Source organism: Strix aluco, chromosome 14, assembly GCF_031877795.1.
Source record: "Strix aluco isolate bStrAlu1 chromosome 14, bStrAlu1.hap1, whole genome shotgun sequence".
Taxonomy (NCBI): Eukaryota; Metazoa; Chordata; class Aves; order Strigiformes; family Strigidae; genus Strix; species Strix aluco.
Window position 1 is genome coordinate 12,013,593 of NC_133944.1, and position 25,909 is coordinate 12,039,501.

At 41.5% G+C, this 25,909-nt stretch overlaps 2 protein-coding genes across 7 annotated transcripts in view; one reads left to right on the forward strand and one right to left on the reverse strand.

Moving 5' to 3' along the window:
• The window catches only part of SLC7A10 (solute carrier family 7 member 10), a 44,766-nt gene extending 42,040 nt beyond the window's left edge, over nucleotides 1-2,726 (forward strand). Inside the window, 3 exon segments of the mRNA XM_074839922.1 lie at nucleotides 700-849; nucleotides 1,205-1,382; nucleotides 2,381-2,726. Coding sequence (XP_074696023.1) covers nucleotides 700-849; nucleotides 1,205-1,382; nucleotides 2,381-2,508 — 456 coding nt within the window. The 3' untranslated portion in view covers nucleotides 2,509-2,726.
• A 5,183-nt stretch (nucleotides 2,727-7,909) lies between these two features.
• Nucleotides 7,910-25,909, reverse strand: part of LRP3 (LDL receptor related protein 3) — a 29,586-nt gene continuing 11,586 nt past the window's right edge. For 3 of the 6 annotated variants that reach the window (XM_074839916.1, XM_074839919.1, XM_074839917.1), the window contains 5 exons: nucleotides 25,748-25,886; nucleotides 15,907-16,115; nucleotides 14,536-15,622; nucleotides 13,234-13,366; nucleotides 7,910-12,338 (listed from right to left, as the gene is read on the reverse strand). In XM_074839916.1, the coding sequence (XP_074696017.1) occupies nucleotides 11,526-12,338; nucleotides 13,234-13,366; nucleotides 14,536-15,622; nucleotides 15,907-16,115; nucleotides 25,748-25,886 (2,381 nt within the window). In that variant the 3' untranslated portion in view covers nucleotides 7,910-11,525. Of the gene's footprint in view, nucleotides 12,339-13,233; nucleotides 13,367-14,535; nucleotides 15,623-15,906; nucleotides 16,116-19,452; nucleotides 19,708-25,747; nucleotides 25,887-25,909 lie in introns of those variants that run through there. The other 3 variants (XM_074839920.1, XM_074839918.1, XM_074839921.1) reach the window with 2 other exon arrangements.

Sequence of the window (25,909 nt, forward strand, 5' to 3'; positions counted from 1 at the left end):
CAGCTCCTGGGGTACCCACATGCAGGGGTGTAGAACCTGAGAAACAACCCCTGGCCCCCAAGCCAGCTCTCCTGGCTTTACAGAGTTATGCATAAATACAGTACAAACAAGCAAGCGTAGACGTGGAAATTTCCACCATCTATCTGCCAGTTTCCAAACACAAGTAATGCTCAAAAGATTAATGATGCCGGTCATCTGCAGCATGAGCTGTGGGCCGGTGGGGGCAAAGGGCAAAGCTCTTATTCTTTATAATATACAGGGCACCTGCAACAATGTAGTGCACTGGCCACAACGTGTTAGTCTGCAAGAAATCCTTTCAAGTCCTCACCACAGGGTTCAATAGCTTTTAAAACACACAGCAGAAATGGGTGGAGTGGGGCAATGGAGGGCTCTGCCATTCCTCCCAGCCCTGCCTGCCTGGCCACAGGCAGCAGAGCCACCTCTGCCAGCACCCTGGGGTATTTATAAACAGACCTGCTGGTCTCTGGCTTCAGCATGCCCCAAATAACCCTAAATCCCCATTCAGCCCCAGCGGCCCAGCTCAGGGCTAACGCAGCGAACCACAGGAGGCAGCAGGTGCCCAGTGGGGGCCATAAACAAATGTTTAACTGCTTTAATGGGTTTTTTGCTTGGTTTTGTCGGTTTTAAGCTACCTTTTCTAGTAATGACTCAAGTAAAGCTATGCTTCTCTCTTTGCAGTGTTTGGCCACTCTTATCATCATGCTTGTTGGAGACACATACACACTAATCAACTACGTGTCATTTATTAACTACCTCTGCTACGGAGTGACAATTATAGGTCTGATTGTGTTACGCTGGAAGAAACCCAAAATCTTCAGACCTATCAAGGTGACAATGTTAAAGCTAAATCTCTTGGTTACAATAGTGATGCAAAGGATGGGATGGGCACACCAAGCCCTCCATTTTCCCATTTTGAAGAATGGTTTATTTTTTGACGTAGTGCTAATGTTTCAAGGTCCCAAATCACATCCCAAAGTGCCGTTAGTGTAAAAATGGGATACACAGGCAGACACCCCTTGTGACTTTACCGGGATGGGCAGAGAGGACAACAGTGGCAGAAGGAAGGGGGGCATTACCCACGGTGGGAGTCCTGAAGCTGCAGAACTGCCTGCAGCCCCCTGGCACCAGTCAGCTGCTGCTGTTGCTCTGCACAGTTGTGCTCTGCTCTGCTCTCTCCTGGTAGGTGAACCTCCTCGTCCCCATCACTTACCTGGCGTTTTGGGCATTTCTGCTGATCTTCAGCTTATACTCCGAGCCAGTCGTCTGTGGAGTTGGACTCATTATCATTTTAACTGGAGTGCCAGTGTTTTTCCTTGGAATCTACTGGAGAAATAAACCAAAGTGTGTAAATAGGCTAATAGGTAAGCCAACGCCGCGGTGCCTCACTGCACTCCTAGGGCTGCTGGCTGTGCTTGGGTCTGATGGGATCTGTCTAATCTCTGATACATCGGCACTAAAGCAACCAGGGAACTGCCCGTGTGAGCCTGACCACCACTCTTGGTCACAGGCAGCCCCTGGGTACAAAGTGGCCAGAGAGTGCTTGCCTTTAGGCATTCCTGGGCACGTTTGCCAACGTTCGTGCCCCTATGCAACTCCCCATCCACTCAGCTTGCCCACAGCAGCCTGTCCCAGGGCAGATACACAGGAGTGCAACTTTAAGCACATGAAGGCTAAATGAGCTGTCACAAAAGGAGGAAAAAATGGCCAAGAGCTTTGCCTCCCCCTTGCCCTGCTTCCCTCCCACTGTGCCACCAGCACATCCTGCTGCACAAGCCCCACACAGCATGATGAATTATTTCGTACTCAAAAGATAAGAAAGCTTTACATTATCACTCACATAAAATTAAAATTGCACATAAGTCTTTCATGTTTTGGTTGTGTTTGGCTTTTAATTGGTTTGTTCTGAGGCGAGGACTTTCAGATGAGCACACTGACGCCCTTTGCTCTGACTGGAGGGTTTCCATGGCTGCGGCGGAGCCCCACTGCCAGCAGCTCCTCAAGACCAGCGGTCCCCACTGCTGCCACAGGGCCGACGCAGTGCCAGGAGGGCTGGCAGCTACCCCAGCCCAGCCCTGCCAGCCTGCCCTGCACAGTGCCGGGCAGCTCTGCCCGAGGCCGGGGAAGGGCTATGGGTGGGCACTCCTAAAGCTGCCCCATCTCGGCCTGCCTCTGCTTCGCAAATACTATTTTATTGCTGAGCTGGAAATGAAAAGGGCTGGAGGGGGCTGTGCAGCAGGCTCGGGCAGCCCCGGCTGTGAAGATGCACGTTTGTTTACACGTTGCATCGCCCCAGCATCGCGCTTTTGTTTAGAAGAGCTCGAGCATCCCCATTAACCACCCGCACGTTTGGTCTTCACAGAGTCCATGACGTGCTGGGGTCAGAAGCTGTGTTTTGTGGTCTACCCTCAGGGGGGAGTTGCCGAGGAGGAGCAGGCACCCTCGGCCCGCTCTCGACGACTGGCGAGCGAGACCACCGCGAGGAAATAACAACGTGGCCTGCGAGGCTGAAGTGGCTTCTTGTTTACATGTTGATTTTTGCAAAAAAGTTTTTCTGGAAAAAAAAAATGTTTTTAGAGCTCCAACAGTGAAGCCCATAAAATGAGCTACACCCTTTATGGCATCTGTAGCTTCTAGTTTTTCCCTAAAAAAAAAAAAAAAAAAAAAAAAGAGAGAGCGAAAAAAAAGAAAATAAAATATAAAATAAGGTGCTGGTTGTTTTTTTTTCTGGCAGCATAATAATTGCTCAGCAGGGGAAAGCAGCACAGATACAGCTCTGGAATACTGATTTTAGCAGCCATGAGGGTCCATCAGAGATGTACAAATTTAGGCATTTCAAAAGTAGGGCAGTTCCTGATGCAAAATCAATGGGGAGAAATTAAGAGAAAACAAGGAGACCTTGGGACACCTATTTCAGCAAGAAAATTCCTATTGATGTCCCTGGGTGGGGTGAATCCCCACGTAACACGAGGTGTCAGTTACAATCCAAAAGATCATCCCTCCACGTACCTGCAAGAGCACAGCGCGTCCGCCTGAGCAGCCAAGCACCAGCGCGGCCAGCCCCGCCAGGGACAGGGTCATCCTGCTGAACACTAACCAGCCTGGGCGGACCTCAGAGCAAAAGGTACAAAACCAACAGTCTGCTGACTGTTCAGGTACCATTTGGTGACACAAAAAAAAAGAAGTGTACAGAAGTAGCGATAAAAATCTCAAGTATCTCAATTTTGAAGCATTTTTGCAAAGGCAGAGCTGGATTCCTGTATCCCTGATGGGATTCTGGAGCTCATTGCACCACCCGGGAACTGCTGCACGAAGCTCAGCATGATCTGGGTGCCGACAGGGGAGGATGAGGATGTGGAGGGGTTTGCAGTGGGCTCAGCAGTGGGAACTCGAGGGAGACATGGCAACAAAGCCCAACGTTCCTCCTTTTTACTGAAGCATCAGGTGATGTCACATTGCTTCAAAGACAAATTCGTCATTTCCACTATGTTCAGCCAAGTTACAAGCCTAAATCGTTCTCACATCAGATGCTCTTTAGAAGGTGTTTTGCATATTTTATTTGTGGCAAACATTAGAAAAAAATATCTAGTTCATGTATTTAATTAATATATAGAGGTTTGTTGCTGTAGCAATATGGCCACTTTCACACCAAAGAATCTTTTGAAAATGCAAAATACAAAAACAGCTCTGAGCAATATTTTGAATCACTACTATTCTTTTGCAACTTTTGAAAACAAAAACTATCACGTTCAGTAGCCTTGGTAACAGCCACGTGAATTTAATTTTAAAAGTATCTTTCTATGTGTTACAGGCCCTGGTATAAAAATTAAGATTCATTAATCTCTTAGTGTATCAAGTACCACACTCTATACAAAATTTAAGAATAGACTCAAAATATGGAGCGAGCTCAAGGCACATATCTTTCCAACACAATGCATTATTCAGAAGTATTTTTATTTTTAAATATCTATCCATCTCTCTCCAGACTTTCAGATCAGATGGTAGACACTAGAAAGAAACACAACTTACACTATTCTCTTTGTATAAAGCTGTTAATCATAAGATTATATATTTAGAGAAAGGTGTGGTTTTGTGTGTACATATGCACACTTGTAAAGAGATTCCACATTTTAAATAATGTTATGAATATATAAAGTTTGCTAATGAAAATCATATATATTCAGCTTGCTTTTTTTTTTTTTAATTCACAGTACACCTCCCCTATTTATTCTGGCTAAGCAGTACTCAAGTACTTAATCCGTGTCAGAGGCTCTCATCGCTAAATCTCATTTTCCATAGTTCAAAATCCGCTTTCTGTGGTATAATTTCCAACAGATTAATTTTTTTCAATAACATTATTATCTAGTGGGCAAACTAAATGTATTCTAGCACCAGCAATAATGATTGCTTTCAGAACTGCTAAGTTTTGGTGTGGTTTTATTTTTGTTTGTTTAAATAATTAAGGTATGGAAATCAGCCAGCACAGAAACTTTGCAGCTCTTGATAAAACAAGTCTGTATGGTAATTAGAAAGGTAGTAGTAGCAATAATAATAATAATAATAATAATAATAATAATAATAATAATAATAATAATGTGCTGTAACTGTTACCAAGGCTTTCCTTGGCTATTGTTTAAGGAAATCAAAAGCAAAATTAAAGGACCAATTGCCTCATAGGTGTTAACTGGGTTTGGCTCAAATTTTTCCTGATTATACTGCCATGCTTTAAAACAATCAGCATTTGGCCTTAAATCAGAAGGCTGAATTTAGAACAGGATGGTTTAGTAGAGCTCATCTTCAAATAACATACCAGTCCCCAAAAGGTGTTCCACAATGTCTCATTTCATTTTTAGGAACAGCTTTATCTGCGCTCCCAACATCACATATTTTTAAAGGACTTTGCAAAAGTTATATCCTAATGTGTACAATTTCTAACCATAGAAATCAAGGGACAGAACTAGAAAGAAATTCATATGCTAAATGAAATTTAGCAACATGCTCAACCCTGTCTAAGGGTGATTTTTCCAAAAGATGAAGCAACAGGCCCAAAGGAGACATAATTGCTAGTATTTTAAAGCCCACTGAAAAAAAGAAAATCCCTGAGACAGCTGACACGACAAGCACTGTGATACTTGATACAGAAAAGCAAGTTGTTTCCAAAAGAAAAGAGTTTGAACAAAGCTTTAAAAGCAATGCAATACTATATAAGACTATATATTATATTTATGTAGCATAAAGCATTAGAGGCCGCAATGCAAAAAAGTCCTCTGTGCTGTTTACTCTTTTAGCACTGGCATTCAGCGAATTTCAGAGGGAAAACAAGATAATACAAGTATTAACAAGAGTATCACCTGTAGGTCAGTTTTACAGCCTGCAAAGTCAATAAAAGATGTATTGGATTATTCTTATCTGCATTATCACACTATCAAGAAAAGCAGCAACAGATCACTATGTCACTGTGCTACATGCTGTGCAAAACAGGGAGTGGGAAGATAGTCCCTCTCCCAAATAAGACGATGTTCAATAGGAAGTAGGAGCTGGGCGGGCACCCATGGGAAGCACAGGGAGAACAAGACAGAGTTGCTGCAGCTGGTTGGGCCACTCTCAAGTGTTTTCACCAACTTAATAAAGGAATTGGTTGTTTTCAGTTCACATTAGTACATAAACCAGAAGAGTTTGATCTCAGCAGGGTCAAGGTAAGAGACCTGTGTTAGGTCTGAGCTTTCATCCAACTCAGAAAGGATTGATGAGTCACTGTGTATTTAACAATACATTTGAGTTGGAAGCATCTTTACAAAAAAATTTATCTAAAAATACGCAGACAAGATTTCATTAGCCATGCTCAATCATTTCTGAAAACACAACTTTGACCATGGGACTAGAGCTGGTGGCTCCAGAAGAGCACCACCATCGCCTGGTGAGGAACTGTGGTGGGTTGGGAAGCCCAGGACAAAGCCCACTCCCGTTTCCTTCCTGTGAACAAGCTAATGCTGTGAAAGCAAACACGCCTCTCCACGCCGAAGAGCTGAAGCTAAATAAAATGACTCATCTTTGGGGGGAAAACAAACAAACAAACAACCCCCAGCAAACATGCTGTCCCACGCTTAGTTTTCAGAGGCCTTCATCAAGGTATTTCTCATTTTTCACTCTCTTACTTGTGAATTCTTGAAACCTCAAAACCAAAACCCATTTGCTTTCCAGCCCCTTCATACCAAGCACTGAATGACAAGAAATTAGCAATTATTCAGCTGTTGGGGAGTTTTAAGAGACATATTGAAGTGCATGTCATAAATTAAAATGTAAAAAACAAAACCGAGGGTAAACCTTGCTGGAATTCATCATTTTCTAAAGCTTTAGAGCTCAGACAGGTGTGTCCTGTCTTGGAAGGATGCACCCGCCTGGATCACCACCTCTGTCCCCAGTGGAAAATATAAGAAACGCCTCTTTCTTTGTTTAAACCTCCCCTCCTTGTTCCTTGACACTTTTCACTGGTGCTCTAACTTCAGCAAGAAGCTTCTGCGCTTGGACATACGAAAAAGGAAAATCCAAGGAAAAGGATTAGAAACTGGTCTAGAGATGCTGAGAGGCCAAAAATAAATTTGTTTTAAAAGTCCTACGGTAAGAGATAGCAATAGAAGGGAGGAAGACCTAGACAGCATCATAAGGCATGAAACAAAGAATGAAAAGGGAATAAAACATAAACCTCTACCACTCACATCAGCCTGGGTCACCATTTAATCCCTCTAGCCAAGAACACAAGAGCCAGAATCTGAGAAGGGGAGGATGGCTTCTTGAACAGTTTGCTAGGGTAACGGAGTGACAAGAGATGAGGTTTGCTACCTAGGAGTAGAGGTCACAGGTACATAGCCATTTGTACTGGACTTTAAATCCTAACACCTGCCTGCGAGATTAAAAATCAGTTTCCTGCAAAGACCAAAAATCCTAAATAAGTAAAAGCAGTTCTCCCTCTCAGAGAAAGGTCTGATTAAAAAATACATCATTCCCTCAAAGCTTTTCAAGTTAGCTCCTTGGTTTGTCATATCTATTACACTGGAGAGGCTGTCTACAAACTCTGCTGCAAGTGCACAGGTATCATTTATTGCTCCATTTCCATTTTATGGGCTATATTCGGCCTCACTTACACCAAGGTATGGTTTGTAGTATCACTGCCTGTGCCATTATCATCACAGCTGAATCAGCACTTCATGATGAAGCAAAGCAAACACTCTTTCTACTAGGTTAGGAGGTATCATCCCTCTGCATCAAGCTGTGCCCTCTCATCCTTCGTAGCTATGGATAAAGCTGGATGACCAAAGTCTGTCCAGTTCTCTTCGATACACACAAAGATTTCCAAGCAAGTGGAGTAAATCTCTGTCAACACAAAATAATTCAGGCCCCACCTTCTACTGAAAAACAGCAGGATAGAGCCAGCAGTACCCTCCAAAGCACAGAACGGGACGGGGAAGCATCACCAAAGCAAGCATTGCCCTCAGAGATAGGAATGAGAGGCTGTACTTCAGGAAATTATTTTTTTTTAACCACCTAAAGAGCCATACACTTCAGGGCTCCTTCTTGTTATTTGGAGCATATACATACATGCATTTTAAAGGCAGTTGTATACAATTGCTAGTGGTAAGATTTCACAGGTACTATCTAAAAAAATGATGCATTTCCACAGCTTCAGCTACCAGAAAAAGCATGTAATAAAAAAAAAGCAACCAAAACCACCCAAACAGAAAACCGAACCAAAAAACCCCATCGTTCATATTCATGTCAACACACTGAGCCACAGGTTGGCATATGCAGAGTCAGAGTCAAGCAAAGCCTGTGGGAGTACAATTTAGGCACCCTCGATCTTTGGTGTTAGAGTGACAGTCAGAAACCCACAGTCTCTGGGCATGTGAAATTTTATTAAAAATTAAGAGATCCAAAGCAAGAGCAAAGTACGATGATGCCCAGCATCTTACTTACTTAGTATCATTGTCCAGGAACCAGCAAACACTGGCAACCATGATGCCATACCTGAACCATATACCTGTACATACGTTACAGTAAAATGTTATATCTAAATGAATATATACAACACGTAAATTAAAAAAAAATAAAAATGCAGAGAACAGAAAAAGAAAACAAGTACATTTAAGGGATGTTACAGATTCATACACAAGCTGGAAGGTGCCAGAATTTCAAACAAATATTCACCATGTTTTAATAACAGTAAGAGAAAACATAAGGGGGTCACTCTTCCCTTAATGCTGCCTATGAGCTTCCATTCTTCTTAAACCAGTGTAGGTTTTCTCTACTCAGATTTTTTTAGGGAGATGTTTTTTGGCTGCTTGGACAGGAGAGTTCTGCATCTTTAAAACTAAAACAAAACCAAAAAAAGCTATCTTAAAGTTTCTCTTCTGTCTACAAAAATCTTTAAAGAGTGCAGAAAAGCTTTATTAAAATAAGAAAACTTTTAACAAGTTTACTAGCTGATTAACTTTAGGTTGTATAAAGTGGTATTTTCCACTAAGCAAAGAAATCTAACAATGAGATCTTCCTGTTCACGTCTGGCATAGTAGCAGTTTTTCACCTTTTTTTTTTTAATTTTAAGAAGTTCTGAATACAAGGAGGCAGCTTAGATGAAACAGAACAGTGTCTTTGAGGATGGTTGATTCACTGCTTAATGCTTACAAGAGCTGAAGGAAAGGCAGACATACACTAAGGCAGACTTTGTGTTTTCTTCAGGTATTGACATTCCAGGACACTGCAACACACTTGTTTGTGCTCACAGCGCAGACATAAAGATTTCTTCTGCAAAATTAACAATAAATTTGTGACTCCTCCCTCCAAGGAATGAGCTAGGGGAACCAGGAGAGAATACTGTCTTGCAGAATACAAAAGTTAGGGGCTTACAAAGAGCACCAAGGCTTGTATCTCTCATTGATGCAAGGCTATAAATTCCAGCAGTGAGGGCTGTGAAAATTTCTGTACATTTCAAGCATCAAATTTTTATTAACCTGGATTTTTTTAAGTTTCTAAAAATAAAACCTTCTGAATGAAATTTGCACTGAATTACCAAATGGATCAGTACACAAAATACGTATGATACATGTAAGAAATTATGTGAAGTTACACATCTGAAAATAAAATACAGTGTTAGCTGTTCAGGGTTGTTCCCAAAATACAGCAGTATTCTGAAGTATGTATTTCGACTTTAAGAGCCTTACAGCAGCCATAGTTTAAGGCATAGTATGATCAACATTATTTTATTATAGAAATACATTTCTGTAACAGAATTAAGTACACATTTATTTCTAAGGTCCTTCATACCTGCACAATATTAACCTTGAAATATAATCTTCCTCCCAATTATAATTAACTACTTTACACATACAATTCGATGTATTTAAAATTACCTTTAGACAAAAAAACCCCACTAAAACCTGTAGCCTTAGATGCAAACAACCCTGGCAGTGTAATGACTACAGTACATGGCCTTGCAAAGGTGGAATGTACCTAAAATGTTTACAAATGCTATGAAAGCAAGATCTCTTTTGAAAATACATTTCCTTTGATGAAATGCATTCTGATCACAAAAGCACTTGGAAAAAACGAGTAAGCAATATTTATTTTGTGTAACCATGACTCTCACTTGTTACGCATTTTGCCACAAGCCCTTCCTTCTATTAATGCCCTTAAGGAGTTTGAGTCTTCTGTCTCTGGAATGTACAGCATGAAACCAATTTGCAACTGAAGAGGAAAAAAAAAAAATATTACTTCAATTTAATTCTTCCATGCTACACTTCAGTAAAGCCAAAGTCCTATTCCTTGTTCTTTTTAAGGCACTCCGAAAGGGAGTCCTAGTAAAAGATCCAAGGGAAAATATAGCCCATTTAAAGGAAAAACATCTTTGACACTTTGATGTAAACTTAACTGTTCACTGCAAAAGCCCGTTTACCATTACAGCCAGGAGGGTCCTGTGGACAGCAGAGCCCAGGTCCACAGATGCCAAAGTCCACCTCAATTTTACAAGTTCAGTCAATAACTCTGGGCAACTTGAATTCCTACAGCAATAAACAGGCTTCAGAGCACTCGGGTATTTACAGAGCAACAGCACCAACTTCCTTGTTAACTCCTATATAAAGCATTTTAGTTTGTCACTGCGTCACAGGCAAATTTAAGCAAAGCTCTTGTTAGAGCAAGGGAGAGCCCGGCCAACACCCCAACCACCGCAACAGGGCCATGCTATCATACAGTAACATTCTGTCATTCTGCACTGAGTCACTCCTGGTTAAGCAATGTTACCCTTTTTCCAGGTAAATAACTTGCTTGCTTTTAATTACACCGAAAAGGCACCAGTTTACATTTAAGTGTTGTACAATCCACAGAGTGTCAGCTTTGAAAATGGCACTGACCTATTTCAGTTCTTAAAAGAAAAAAGCAAACAAAATAGCATTCTCTAAAAATAAAAAAAACCTGATTTATACATCTGCACCTAGGCAGCAGATTTACAAGCACACTTGTGAAGCAGATTTTATTTCAGAATAAAACAGAAGTCTGATCCTGACAGTTACCAAGTGCTCAGTGCTTCCTACTGCAGCCAATGAGAGCTGTGAAGCCTCAGTATTCTTCAGGGCACACCCGAAGAGGTATAATCATAAAAGAAATCCCTGAAAACAGATGGAGGAAGGGGAAAAACAGGGTAGGGAGAAAGCAAACAATTCTTCAACCTTCACAACATCACTATGAAGAGAATGTAACATATGACTACACAAAAAAAATATTGCTGCAACTGGGGTTCAATCCACTCTGCTTATACTGAACACTGCTAATCTCTTACTACAAAGCTGTAGCAGGTAAGACACCTGGTATCATTCTGGGTATTCTATACAGAAACTTTGGTTTTAGTGAATGCTTCAAGTTACATATGGCCATCAAAACATTTATAAAGGAAGCAAAGGAAGTGAGCAATTTCTACAAAGACAAAGCTACAAAGGATTTTATTTCCTTCTAAGTATTTGTAACTAAAATTATTAAACTTTGATTAAATTATGATGTCTAAAAAGACAACGTTATTTCTTAAAAAGACAACGTTATTTCTAGTTTAGTACTCATAGTTACAATGACTGGTGACTGCCCCAGGTTCCAACAGAGCTCTCTCTAGTTTCAGTAAGACCACTTGAAAAGCAAAGAAACATTAATTCCCTGAATGCAGAGTGAATAACTGCACAGAAGAAATACCAGAGGATGGAGATGTCTCCAAACTGCAGTGACACATTCTTGCTCTCCTAGCCCCTGACATCGCATACTGGCCTACTTCTACCCCAGTGGAGTTTCAGGAATAGCAACAAAGACAAAAACTTGTCCCATTTAGTCTTGTACTGTACTCCCTGCGGGATTAAAGGACACTGGTTTTAAGAGACAAAGCTGAGAGCACAAACATACCACCTATCATCAAAGTGCACTGTCATATAAACAATGAAGTTACAAAATTTACAGGGCCAAACCAAAACTTTTTATTAGCAAACCAGTAAAGATTCATCATCACTGGTATTGATTTCAGAGAGGGGAGTAGAGGACTCTAACATTGGCACTTCCACAGAATGGCAACAAGCCGCATGAATACCCAAAGGCTCCTCCCGGTATGAGTTAGGGCAACATCGGTTTTGTCCATCCACTTGGATATGAACATGCACAGGGCTGTCTGGATAAGCAGACTCCCACTTTTTTAAGGGTAACCTACATGGCTCTTCACTCAGCGGATGACTTCTACTTAAACTACTGTCCTCAGGGACAGTCCTTCTGGATGCTGACCCTCCATGGATTGTTTCTGTAACACTTTCAGATAAAGGATCTCTGAAAGCTTTTCCTGAATCCACTTTACTGGACTGCTTAAGCTCACTGCCAGAGGTCTCAGCACCTGAAGATTTATCAGCGTGTCCAGCCTCAGGCTCTGCGTGTGCTGCTGTGCAAGTATTCGGTAAGACATTTGAAGGCGATGGCTCTGTGATTTCAGTCTCTGGCTGCAAACTGCTGCATCCAGCTTCTTGTATGCCCCTGGCTTGGCCATGGGCATTTGCCTCTAAACCAGGTCCTTCGGGAGAAGGTGGAGGACTCCGAACAGTCCCATCAGCACGGTTAATGATTCCATCACCCAGGGTAGTCTGTGAAGTGCGGGCGGGTGTCAGGAGCGGGATCTGTCCTCTCACCCGAGGTCTGTGGAAGAGTCTGTTCCAGAGCCTGCCCAAGCGCCGCCGAGATGAGCTCCGTCTTGACGAGTGTCGTCTCATCTGCCTCCTCATGGCTGTTCGAATGTTCTGCAGCACAGAAGCCTGTAACACAGACGTAACAAACCATGAGTTCACACATACTCAAAAGACTTCTCCTAAACCCTGTTCTTTCCACTAGTATCCCCACCTTACCAGAATTCTCAGACTTGATCCCTGCACTTCCTTGTTAAACACGTATTTCCTAATGAGCTATTTAAGAATACCAAAGACAGCTCTGCCTGTACCAAAAGACTCGCCCTTAGAGTGTTTCCAAATTTAAGCTCTACTTGTCTGCCGAGGAAGATGCTCCACTCACACGATCACATCACCACCGAAGGACCAAACTGCAGACCATCAAGTCCTCTATCATCAGCAATAGCAGAGAATCCTCAAAAGCTGATGACAACAGTAGAGAAAAAAGGCCAAGGCAAACTACTTCTCCACGCAAGTAACAAACTGCAAGTGCTTTATCACACTAGGAACTGTATCGCAGTTGGATACTTTTGACAGAGTACAGGAGATTTTTGGGAACTAAGCAATGAAATAGAAGGACGCTTTAATGGCTTCCCAGTGTAATGTATTTGTAAATGAAAAATAATCACAGAATTTCCAAAAAATACTGTGAGACACCTTACTACAGTTTCAGCTTGAAAAGCCTTTTTCCTATTTACTTTCTGACCTTTCTCTCCGTCCCTGTCCATTCTATCTTGATGTACAGCAAAACAGCATGTGCTTGTCTCGCTGCTGTTCCCTAGCAAATACATTTAATGTGTTCAAAACTACCCACAGCACAAAGATGCATAACTGTGGTTCTTCAGCTCCAAGTAAAACATACACATTTTGATATGACTGCCATATAATTAGCACAGCTACCAAAAGAATACAGTTCCAGATTCATTCTATCTAATTTATAGTAGTTTGGCTGCTGATAGGTTCCTTGGCACTCGTGTCTCCATACTTGTGAAGCATTGTACACAGGGAAGTCTTCAACTGGGGGGATAAGTCCTTGTGCAATCAGCTGCCCATAGGAAGGTGGAGCTTCCCGCCGCACAAACTCTGCCTCCAGTCGCGTCATCTGGGTCTCAAATGCTCTGGAAATAGAACCAGAGGGAAAACATGCAAGAGAAATAACAGTCAGTTTGTCCTGCCTCCCTCACATTAATGTATAAAAGCACTGCAGAGGGCTTCACGCTAGCAACAAAACCACAAACCTTCAGCTAGGCTCACGATGCTAAAATAAACAAAAGGAATAAGAGTACAGGGTATGCATCAGTGAATCAAATCAGCAAACTCTTTGGTGTAGTCCCAGGTTGGACTCTGCAGCAACTGAATTTTTTCAATAGGCCAGCTTACGCCAGTAACAGCAGTAACTTGTCAGCAAGGTTATTTTTGGAAAATACAACATTAAGAACTGGAAACAATCACACAACAGGGGCAGCTTGCAGCTGCAGAGATCTTTGGCTGTCCTGCCAGAAGCAAGGCACCGAAGTTCCCAACATAGCATGGCAGCTGGTTTCCAGCTCCTTAATCATGCAGATTTGATCAGGAGAGAATGTAAAGCACACTGTGCTGAAAACACAAACAGTGTCAGCAGCACGGCACAGAGCTGGTGCACATGACAAGAGACAGGCTTCAGAAAGTCCCTTATGACTCTCTCCCAAAGGGCAGAGCCACACTTGCCCAAACACAGAAACACACACACACTATCCCTACAGCAAGGCATATAGGACCAGGGTAAAGGGGCAGAGCTCACACCGATGGGAACAGTGGAGGTAAAAAACTCCTGCTCAGAACAGGCCCCACCACTGCAGGACATCACTTTTAGCAGAACTGAGAAGGACAGTATTTGGGGAGGGTGGGGGAGAGTTATTCAGTTCAGATTCAGCAAAGACTTCAAGATAACAGTTCAGCATTCCGTTTTTGGTAGTGCAAGGGGTTTGTTGCAGGAGGAGGAGGTGGGAGAGGAAACTGCTGAAACAGTTTTGATTTAAGTTAGATACAGGTTCTGCCGGGCTGAACAATAAATGTATATTTCCCATATATCACAGAAGAGCTGACATTCCCCTCACTGTTTCCAAAATCTTAAACACTCTTCTCTAAACCTAATGCACTGACTGCTATTTAATTGTCATCAAATTCCTTGGACTGATTTCACAGTATTTTGCAAATTCTCTGGTTAACAATGGACTTTTTTTCTCCATTAAACAAAAAGAAGAAAACCACCACATCTATTAGAGCATCATAAAAGCAAGATGCTTACCTGTATTCCCTGGTCCTCAGAGAATATAATTTAAATGCACAACCCAGTGCTATCACCAGCAGCAAGCCACACACGAGACTCCCGATCAGTGCAGCTGTGATGACCTTCCTGGGAACGATCACCAGGCAGTTATGTTCATCACTTCCATCCTGGCAGTCTTCTTGGCCGTCGCAGCGCCAAGTCTCAAAGATGCACAGATTTGTACCACAATGGAAGTTTCCTGGCTGGCAAGTAAAGCAGTTTTTTTCATCCGAGCCATCTGGGCAGTTCTTTTGGTTATTACAGCGGTCAAGTATTGAGTAACAAAGCCCACTGTTTCCTTCACATGGGTATTCGTTCTTCTGGCAAGCAGGACAGTTCTCCTCGTCCTTACCATTTGGACAGTGCCACCACCCATCACAATGCTGCTTATCTGTGAAACACTCCTCATCGCTTCCACAAGGGTGTTCCCAAGGAAGGCAATAGCCTTTCACCTGATAGGTTGCATTGAACCCATGGCCAGTGCTCTTAGAGCGGGCATGATAGGAGACAGTGAGCTGGCCCTTTGATGACTCCACGCTCACTGAATGCCTATTGTTGTGGTATGAAAATGTTTGCATTAATTTATCACCTCTCTCTTCAATGCCATCATACACCTTTACGTAGTCATTGTAGCCTAACTGCAAATCAAGCTGCAACAGAACATGTCGATTATCTTGTGTGTCCACGTACCATGTGCAACGAAGGTCTGATCTGCTGTGATCAGCACGGAATAAGTCTGGGGAAGCAAAAGATCCATAAAAGTTACCCAGCCTTTTGCCACAGGAAAGATCAGGACAATTATCTTCATCTGAACCATCACTGCAATCCTTAACTGAATTACATCTCAGCTCGTTCATCAAGCACTTGGTGGAGTGGGCTGCACTGCACTGAAACATTCCTGAGGGACAGATGCTGGACGGAGGCTCTGTTGGAGGGACAGTGCAGTTTCTCTCATCTGAGTTATCACCACACTCATCCATGGAATTACACTTCCAAGTACTGGGAATACACTTTCCATTTGCACAACGGAATTCATCTGACTGGCATACAGCCTGACCTATCTTTCCTGTGAAAGAGGGCAAGGAGGAAAAACGTCAGTATCAGAACTTCTGGAACCATCTGATGTCACTTTTTAATGTCTATTACCCTGCATGTCACAAGAAAATCAGTCAGGCCAGTACACTTCAGGAACACTGTTAAGAAGCCAAGTGGAAATAGTGTCAGTGTTACCATCCTAACACCTTACAGTCATCAAGACTGGCCCAAGACTCCTGTCAACAAAAAATACTACTGTCTTAAAGTTTTGCCAGAGAGAGCGTAAGTGAAGGCAACAAAACTGTAAGGTTTTACCTCTAATATAAGAAAGGCGAAATCCCTGAGCCTGTCCTGAGCTTGATGCATCTGAGTGAAAATATATCCAAACATGGTCCCTTGCAGAGATGAAAGACGGAGGTATGGAAGATCCACACACTTTGTACTCCTCCCTCTTAGAAGAGGGGCCAATCATCAACCAGTCTACTGCACACTTCTGAGAGTCTTCCAAATCGAAGTTCTTAAAACTGTTAGTAACAAAAGAAAACACACGTTACAAAGAGGACATAGATCTAAAACAAAGCCAAACAAAGAAAAAACAGACTGTAACAGTTGACATTCTGCACCAAGTAGTGCTGACATAGAGAGATCACATTCAAAGATAACGATACACCTACAGTATATTGAGTACATATAAACAAAGCACTCAAATTCCCCCAATTCAGAAAAGCATGCATCTCACAGGCATAAACAGCATGCCAAGTAGCTCCAAAAGCTGAAAGGATGATGATTCTTTTACTCAGAGTCCTTAAACAAAACTGCATCTTAAAATACAGATATGAGTAAAAGCAAAATTCCAGAATATATTATACAGAAGGTAGATTAATTTTAACAGTCTTTTTCAACCTTAAAAGCTATTAAACTACGGGATGAGAGGGGAGACTACTGTCTTGGAAAAAAAACAATAGGGAGCAGTAAAAAGAACCCTAAAGGGATAAATGCAAGAGACAAAAAACAACTCTTCAAGATATGGATATGCAGAGAGAGGGCAAGAGGAGAAGAGGACTGCAAGGGGTGGAAATGGAACCTAAAGTCTAACTAAAATATTCTGTTTCCGGGAATGCAAACACAAACAAGCCTGTAACCTTTTACAGTCAAACCTCCAGCCCTTCCGCTGACCCAGGCTCAGTGATTATTCAGTAGTATCTTACCTAGTGCAAAGAGGTGCCCCAATTGTTTGCAGAACACTGAACACAACCAGATAACCTGTAACTCAGGAACCATATAGTGTATTTGTTCAGTCTGATGAAACAGATTACATTTGCATTCAGTAATCTGCAATGACAATAGCATTGCACAGAGAAGCACAGTCATTAGGAAAGGGCACATTGTTCACGACACTTAGAAATTAATTTTGGTCCTCTTTCATATAACTCAGCTACACAAAATTAACTTGGTAGAAGTTTGTGCATGCAAATACCTAGACAAAAGTTTCAGAAAGGCTGAAAAGCTGCAACAAAATACAGTCCTCCTTCCACAAAGGATTTTTCACAAACATAAAAGATGAATTCTTTGAAAAAGATAAATGGAAAGTTAATTTTCTGATATCACTGTGTATTTACAAAAGACTGTCAACGCCTGCCAGATCTTGCCGTTTAAAGGTGAAAGGGAAAGAACAGCAACTACATAAACTAGCCAACTGATTTAAGCAGATCCACCCTACACACAGACACCTGTAGGTTCTGCCAAATATATAGGTTTCATAACTCACCAGAAAAAAATTATCATCAAGATAATGAGCAGTAAGAGAGCACTGGAAGTGTTAGGTTAAAATGGAAATCAAGAGATGTCCAACAACATATGTGCAGGCAAGGACAATCCAACCAGAAATATGTCCTTCCTCTTTTCTAACTTTTCTCTCACCATGTTCTATGTGTCTTCCAGCTGGGAAGAAATATTCCCACAGCACCTAATTCTTTGCTACAAGCGATCTCATCAAGCTTCTGAAACCAGCATATTTTGCAAGGAAGTTTTAGACAACTGTGCACTCAGAATGAAAAGGTTTAAGTATTCAGCCATGCAATGGTAAACTAAAGAGTATCTCTGTCCCCGGTGCTCTGCAAATAACTTTTTAATGACCACGAAAGTGTACGAATGAGCACTACAGCATGAAGGGGAATTATACAAAGCATCAGTGAAACTATGGGCACCCACGTCTAGTCTGTTGCAAGATACGTGAGACAGCATTACTAAGCTACCACATTGGTTTTGCTCTCTGTAACTCATTTTGGCACCAGACATCAACAAGGGTTTCTATCATCTACTTGGAGGATTGTTTGCAAGGTTTTCTTGTCATAAAGACTAGGATAAGTATTAGAAATATCTATCTGCCCAACAACAAAAATTTTTAAGAAAACGGAACAGTCACTGAATCAAGAAATGGAAACTCAGAACTGGGAAGGGAGGGGGCAGGGGATGACTAGAAAAACTTCTCCTTGTGCAATACAAACAAGATCATTTACTAAATCTTTTGATCTCTTATAGTTATTTTAGATATACCAGGACCAACCTTAAAGAGCTAAACAACTTGTTCTCCTATCCTACCAAGTTCCCAGCACTCAAGCCTAGTCCCACAGCCACTCACTTTCCCCACTCTGCTGAAAAGAGCTACTTTTGTCTATCAGGTAAATAATTCACCCATCAGTGTTGTTACACAACACAGGCTGCACACACCCAGGGGAGAATTTGCCTACATAATAAGCTGTCTGCACCTTGCATTAAAATGCATTTCTTTCGGGGGTAGGGGGGGGGGGGGGGGGTTTAACACTTAAGATTCACACAAAGGAAGAGTACAGAAAAGTCAGCTACATATACATGCCTTGTTTAAAAACTCCTCTGCAGATGATAGCGATACCTCTGGAAAACCTGCATTTGTTTATAATTAACAATATCTTCTACTTGCACCTTGAGAATATATTATTGTACATTGCTAATAAAGGGCTTTTTTGGTTTATTATAAATGGTGTGGAAAAGGAAGAAACTTCAGTCCCATCTTCCAAAGTGGAAGCACAGGCACACAGAGGATAACTGATTTTCCTGAGTGTCAGTTGTGGATCTGAAATTGATGCAGAGCAGAATCCCATACTTCTCCACTAAGAAACACAAGCTTTAGTCACAAAACTGAGTACAAGGGTAATGAGGCAGAACAGACTTGCAAGGAAGTATCATCTTTAACAGCCTCCCTGAAAACACCATGCCTCTCAGGGATGCACAAGCTACCGAAACAAATGCCTTGGTATCCAAAAAAGGGCAATACAGAATATACATAAGAATGAACTCTTCTTCAAAAACAGTATCTTAATCACAGGTGCCTAGGAGTTTCAAACACCACTGAATAAATACAATTTCTCTGAAATACAGATGTTCTAGTTCTGATGTAAAGTATTATACAGACACCATAGCAGTTATAAAATTTCTTCTTCTAAGGGCCAAAGCAGTCAAAGCAATTATGTTTTATCTCATGTAAACTAATTAACAGACAAATTTGCTTTGGTTAAGGCATTGTCACTACACTCCAGCATCCTTTCAAGTTATATCATCTCCAATGAAAACAAATTTTGCCCCATTTAAATTGACTTTTACTCAAGACCAAAAGCATGATATATTTGAAGAAGCCATCAACCAACTTCAGCACAAAAAACACTCCTTTGTAAAGAAATGCAAAACAACATGCATACATATGTGCACACGTATAAATCTGTAAAATTAGTTTTCACTTTATAACGCATTTGGAACAACAAGGCTTTGTGTAAGAAGTTTCTGCCATACTAATCTGACATTCAATAGCCCACTAATGTATTTTACCTAAGAGTCCTGAATAGTGTGTTCAACCTCTGCTACTTCACTTCTTTCATCATCTGTAATTAGATCTAGCGCTGCTGTTGTTACAGTCTTCTGAAGAATAATTTAATCCTGCTACCCACAAAATAGAGCGCAGGGACATTTACTTATTCCACTGAACTTTCTCAAACTGGAATGCAAATTTTTCTGTGAAAAGGGTTAGCCCAGTGGTTGAATGATTGAGAGTATGCAGTGGAAAAAATGGACAAAGTCTTGCGCTCCTACTGCTTGTAGAACTGTACAAACATCTTACAGTCTTTGGAAAAGTTCTGAATGAAGTCTGTAGTTACAGTTCTTGAGGGAGGTCTAAGGCCCTTTGTATCCAAAACCCACGTCATTTTCTGTGATTAAAAGAAGAAACAAAATCAAGTTGTACTGAATCAGACAGTGGTAACAGATAACGTCACCCGTATCTCATGGAGCATCAGTGAGTACTTGGGGAGGGAAGCACAGGGTTTGGGAGGAAAAGCAAAAGAAGGGTTGGTTCAGTCACTAACCCTCTCCAGCAAAGCACATGTCTGAAAGAGTGGGATACAGACACAGAGGTCCATCCTACCATGCAAGCAGCAGTGCACCGTGGCACTAAACTCCAGCCCTTGCATCCCTCAACTACAGCCTTCCCCACCGCACTGCAGCTGCTCCTTGGGATGCAAACACCCTCCTTCACCCACAAGCTTCACTTATAAGCAACACTCCTCCGCTCTGGCATCTCAGTGCTCAATGACAAAGGGAAGAACACTGCCTTCCTCCAGGCTTTTCTTCCTCTTCACAACCAGAGCAGACAGCCCTAGTTCAGAGGGCAGGGAGAGGAGGAACATTCAGGCACAATACTGCAGGAGCCAATCACTGGTATTTCAAGCACTTAAGAACTGCAATATTAACAAAGTACAGAACCCATCACTAACACACAGAACATCCTTTAAAATGCTTTGTCCCTTAGGCTGTTCCCACAGTTACCTGTGATCTCCAACACAATACAGGAAGAGAGACTGGTGTAAAAGATCAAAATTACTGGACCAAATTTTGCAGGGTTTGTTTCTTCTGAAAGATGCTTTTCAGAAGCACTAACTCCAGTTATCTAGCTTTTGGAATGACTCTTCCACAGGTAATTCCTTTAAATAATCATAGAACGGTTTGGTTTGGGAAGGACCTTAAAGACCATCTAGTTCCAATCCCCCTGCCCTGGGCAGGGACACCTTCCACTAGACCAGGTTGCTCAAAGCCCCGTCCAACCTGGCCTTCAACACTGCCAGGGAGGGGGCAGCCACAGCTTTTCTGGGTAACCTGTTCCAGTGCCCCACCACACTCACAGTAAAAAATTTCTTCCTTAGATCTAATCTAAATCTACCCTCTTTCAGTTTAAAACCGTTACCCCTCATCCTATCCCTACATACCCTGACCAAGAGTCCCTCCCCACCTTTCCTGTAGCCCCCTCGAAGTACTGGAAGGCCGCTCTAAGGTCTCCCCGGAGCCTTCTCTTCTCCAGGCTGAACACCCCCAACTCTCTCAGCCTGTCCTCACAGGGGAGGTGCTGCAGCCCCCTCATCATCTTTGTGGCCTCCTCTGGACCTGCTCAAGCAGGTCCATGTCCTTCTTCTGTTGGGGGCCCCAGAGCTGGACACAGCACTGCAGGGGGGGTCTGATGAGAGCGGAGTAGAGGGGGAGAATCCCCTCCCTCGACCTGCTTGGCCACATTTCTCTTGATGCAGCCCAGGACAGGGTTGGCTTTCTGGGCTGCGAGTGCATGTTGCTGGCTCAGTCAGTTTTCCATCCACTCATACCCCCATGTCCTTCTCCTTAGGGCTGCTCTCAATCCACTCCTCACCCAGCCTGGATTTGTGCTTGGGATTGCCCCGACCCATGTGCAGGACCTTGCACTTGGCCTTGTTGAACCCCATGAGGTTTGCACAGACCCACCTCTCAGGCCTGTCCAGGTCCCTCTGGATGGCACATCCCTTCCCTCCAGTGTGTCGACCGCACCACACAGCTTGGTGTTGTCCATGAACTTGCTGAGGGTGCACTCGATCCCACTGTCCACGTTGTTACAAAGATGTTAAACAGGTCCCAGCACCGACCCCTGAGGAGCGGCACTTGTCACTGCTCTCCACTTGGACATCGAGCCATTGACCACAGCTCTTTGAGTGCGACCATCCAGCCAATTCCTTATCCACTGAGTGCTCCATCCATCAAAGTCCTGTCTCTCCAATCTAGAGACAAGGATGTCGTGTGGGACAGTGTCAAATGCTTTGCACAAGTCCAGGTAGATGATGTCAGTTGCTCAATCCCCTAACTTTATACAAATCCCCTAATTTTATACAAAAGTACAAGAACAGTCTATTAAACACTGGAAGCACTCAAACTCTGAGGATCAGAACAACTCAACAGGAACTGACAAATGCAGCACTAGATCTTTTTTTACAGGATTCTGCATAAATAGGTAAAATCATCTGATTTTTCTTTCAGTGGTATGATACTGAAACAAGGTTACCTCCAACACTGAGCAGGATTCCCAGAGCTTACAGAAAATCACAGAATCAGCTATGTATCAGATCTTGCCTGTAAAATTACTCAAGTAAAACAACAGTAGCCTACAATGATATTTTCCTATTAACTGTCAAGTATTCTTATGTTGCTGGAAAGAACTTCATTAAACCAGCTTATCATAAATACTCATTTACTCTGAAAATATGAAAATAATGTGCTACCTGCAAAACCAATGCTAAGCAGAGCTAAGCTTTTTGCCATCTGCACTGAAAGAAGCAGTAGCAGCTAGGAAAAAAAAGTACTTCTATAAATAATGTAGGGAATTCCCTACAACCCTTTTAGTAATTTAAGCACGAGCAACTACAGATTAAAGCAAAAAAAAAAAAAAGAAGCATTCTTAATAACTGGAAAAGGACAAACATGGGATGATGAGGAAAACAAACAAAAAAAAAGGGTAAACTGTTAGAGGCCCAGCAGATGTAAAATCTGAATGAAAGTAATTAGTAAATAAATAAAATAAATAAAAGTCCAATTTGGCCCTCTAAACTCATTAAAAAAATGGAGAATAAATATTATGGGTAGATCAGTAGAGCACAGTCCCAAAATAAAACAGACCAGCCAATTAAGCAAGAAAAGTTACTTTTATTTGCCAACCTCTCACAGCAAGTGCAGACTGTGAACAACTGATGACTTAATTGGCTCATTAAAAACTTCTGCTTAACCGCTGAAGCACAAGGACCTGGAAGTCAGGAAAGCTCTATTCTACTCCCAGCTCCCAAGCACCAGCTCACTGTGTAACCTTAGGCAAGAGACACAGGGGCTGTGTTTTCAAAAGCTGAGCACATGCAACTGAGTGAAATAAATGGCTATTATGAGTTTTCTCCAATTAATGTCAAGTTCTGAAACACTGCGAGTTTGGTAAATGGACTATGAAGCAGTCCATTTAATTCTTCATACAATTACAGACCACGAAGCCTTTACATGAACAGGCCTCTGTTTTACTCAAATTGAAACTCAGGTGGTACCTGAAAACATATTTTTTCAACACCGGTGACGTGAATCACTGAAGTGAAAGCCAATGAAGGTGATCCACTCCCTCCCCACCTCAATTAATAAGAGACTTACTGAGTGCATCACTAAGTAGATCAGTTTTCAATACTCTTACGTTGAATTCTGAACATAGAGAACATTTTACTCTCAGTCCCATAAATTCTTATAATGAAAAGCAATTTATACTCTGCCTACATCAGGTTAATTACAACCATCAGGTAACAGCAACTGCTAAACAAAACCAATTTTGATCTTTTTCTCATATATAAGGAAACATACACATATAAAGCCTGTAAAGAATGGTACAAAGACACTCCATATGACATCTTTATCTGATCTTACAGGATTTTTATGTATTCCTCTGTGAAAATAGGTATAAAAATAGAGAAAATGGGAGGAAAAATCAAGTAGTTTCCAAAACAATAACTAACAGACTGATTACCTGAATCTAAAGTGACACAACACAGTCCTGGAAAACAGTATCTACACACTTGTTCCCAGGTCTCAACAGCACCATTGCTTCAGGCACACAAACTTGGAAGAAAGTATTGAAACATGCACAATTAACAGAGAGGTATAAGCACAAAGAACATGTATGTCCTGTTCTTGTGAAGTCTCCCCCAAGGATTTCTAAACAGTAAACCATAAAGCAAAACAATAATCACAGAAATGTGAGGATATGAAGAAAATCAATACACACACGTGAAAGGTAGATATTAAGACAAAGCTTCTAAAGGACATGCCCACAGGAGGCAGCATCTTATATCCATGTGTAGATCTGGGCACTGTTCTATTGAAAGCTGCTGAATATAGGTTTATAAAAAATGACCACTGGCTGCAAATGGTTTAGAAATCAAAACTACTTTCAATTGCAATTTTATCCCTTGATGACTCCTGCTGTATCTCAAATATGATACTTATATAACATTGCTGTCTTACTGTCAATGAGAATTCAAGATCAAAGGAAATATATTCAGTGTAACATAACACAAAAGAGGTGGGGGTTTTTTTAAACCTTTTAAAATCCAGATGTTTGATTTTCCTAGGAAAATTTTAAAAAGCTACTCTTTTATACCCTTATCAGCATGCTGCTAGGACAAGAAGCATACCCAACTGTTAAGAGGAAAAAACATTTGTATTTCAACCCTCTTTCCCAATTTGCCTGTATCATGCTAGCCTAGGCAAGTCAGCTGCTTCTTTTACGTCCTTGGCATTACAAGGGCTACAATCTTCTAAAGAAACCTTCTGATGCTGTAACATTTTGCATTTTATACACTGGAGTGAGTCATTCCAAGTACATTTATAGTCAGAAATGTAACACCACAACACTACTCCCTAGGATGTAAACACATAGCTCCCATTGTTTGCATGTGCATAGGAGGGCAGGATATGGCAGTGACAGAAAACAAACCCATTGAGAAGAAATCTTTCAAATCATATTGCTGTGCACACATCTAAACTGTATACACACATTATTACCAGTTCACTCATCTTTCCTTCATTTCTTTAGCCTCTGTTACAGTCATACTTGCAGAAGAGAACCCTAATTCTAACCGGGAGCTCCGAGATGTTTTCATAGCATAAATTGCAGCACTATTCTCCAGAGCCAAGTCCCGTGTCTCATTTGTATGCTTCCTCAGAGTTTCCAACAATCTCTGCTTTGAAACAAATTCCCCAAGTCCAATACAATTTAATGGGGTTTAAAAGCGTGTTTCTATTTATGGATCTCAAATGCTGGCAGGTATCTACTTCCTTACTTTTGATGAGTAGTTTGTATTTTGACCTATGGATGGTGGAGCCCTCCTATTATTCCATCTGTGGCAGATTTGTTTTTAATTGCTGAGCATCTGCAGTTGAAGAGGTTTGCAGTCCTTTTAAGCAGCTGAGCAAAGAATGAGCAGATGGTGTCAAATACAACAGTACTAAAAACCAAACAAAAAACCCTTTCCCAGGTTTGCTTTTTTTTTCTTTTTTTTAAATAAGAATTTCTTGGTTTGAGAAGGATACTATGATTAGCCCAGAGAAATTAAACACATTCACAGTATGCTGATATTATAGCCTAAACATTCTTGACAAGCCATTCCTAATACATTCTAGCCTTTTCTGAATAGTATTTTTATAGAATGAGTGGAAATTGTGCCACAAATTCTATTATTTAATTCTGTTAGAAATAAATATTAAGCCAAAAAGCATGTGTCTTTCGGTTAACAAGTAGCAATAAGCCATGATTATCTTCAACTGTTAATTAAACACAGCACCATTTCAAGACATTACAGAAAAAGCCATTTTTGCTCTAAGAATTTTATGTATCCCACTGAGGCTGTTCCAGGTTTTATAGCCTTCACCTATTCCTATTTATAAGCAATGAAGGGAAGGGGGACTATTTAATGTGAGTAAATATATCACTGTTTCCCACCTCCTCATCTATCAAAGGTGGATGAAATCTCTCTCAGGTATTGTGAAGATAAAGATATTAAGAGACTACAAGTGACTTGCATATGTAATAATGGATGTCAGAACTAGCCTACAGAAACAAGACACAGTGGAACACTTCTAAAATGAGAGACGTGCCCAACCTGCAATCATGCTTCAGTGTAATCAACTTCAGCTTCCTTCAACCATTCAGTAGCTCTGACAGCCTCATACTGGTATATCAGATAAGAACTCGCATTTTGTTTCATTTCAGTAAAGCAATCCTTTATCTCCATGGAATATCAAACCATACCTAATTGTTATCATGTCTCCACTATCTCCTTTAATGAACCAGCTGCAGTTTACAGCTGGAGGATAGTTCAATGGCCAAGATGGACTATAGATGACTCCCCGTCTCTCTGTGTGCTGTTCCAGTTTTCCACTGCAAGGAGCTGTTAATAAGGGGGGAAAAAAA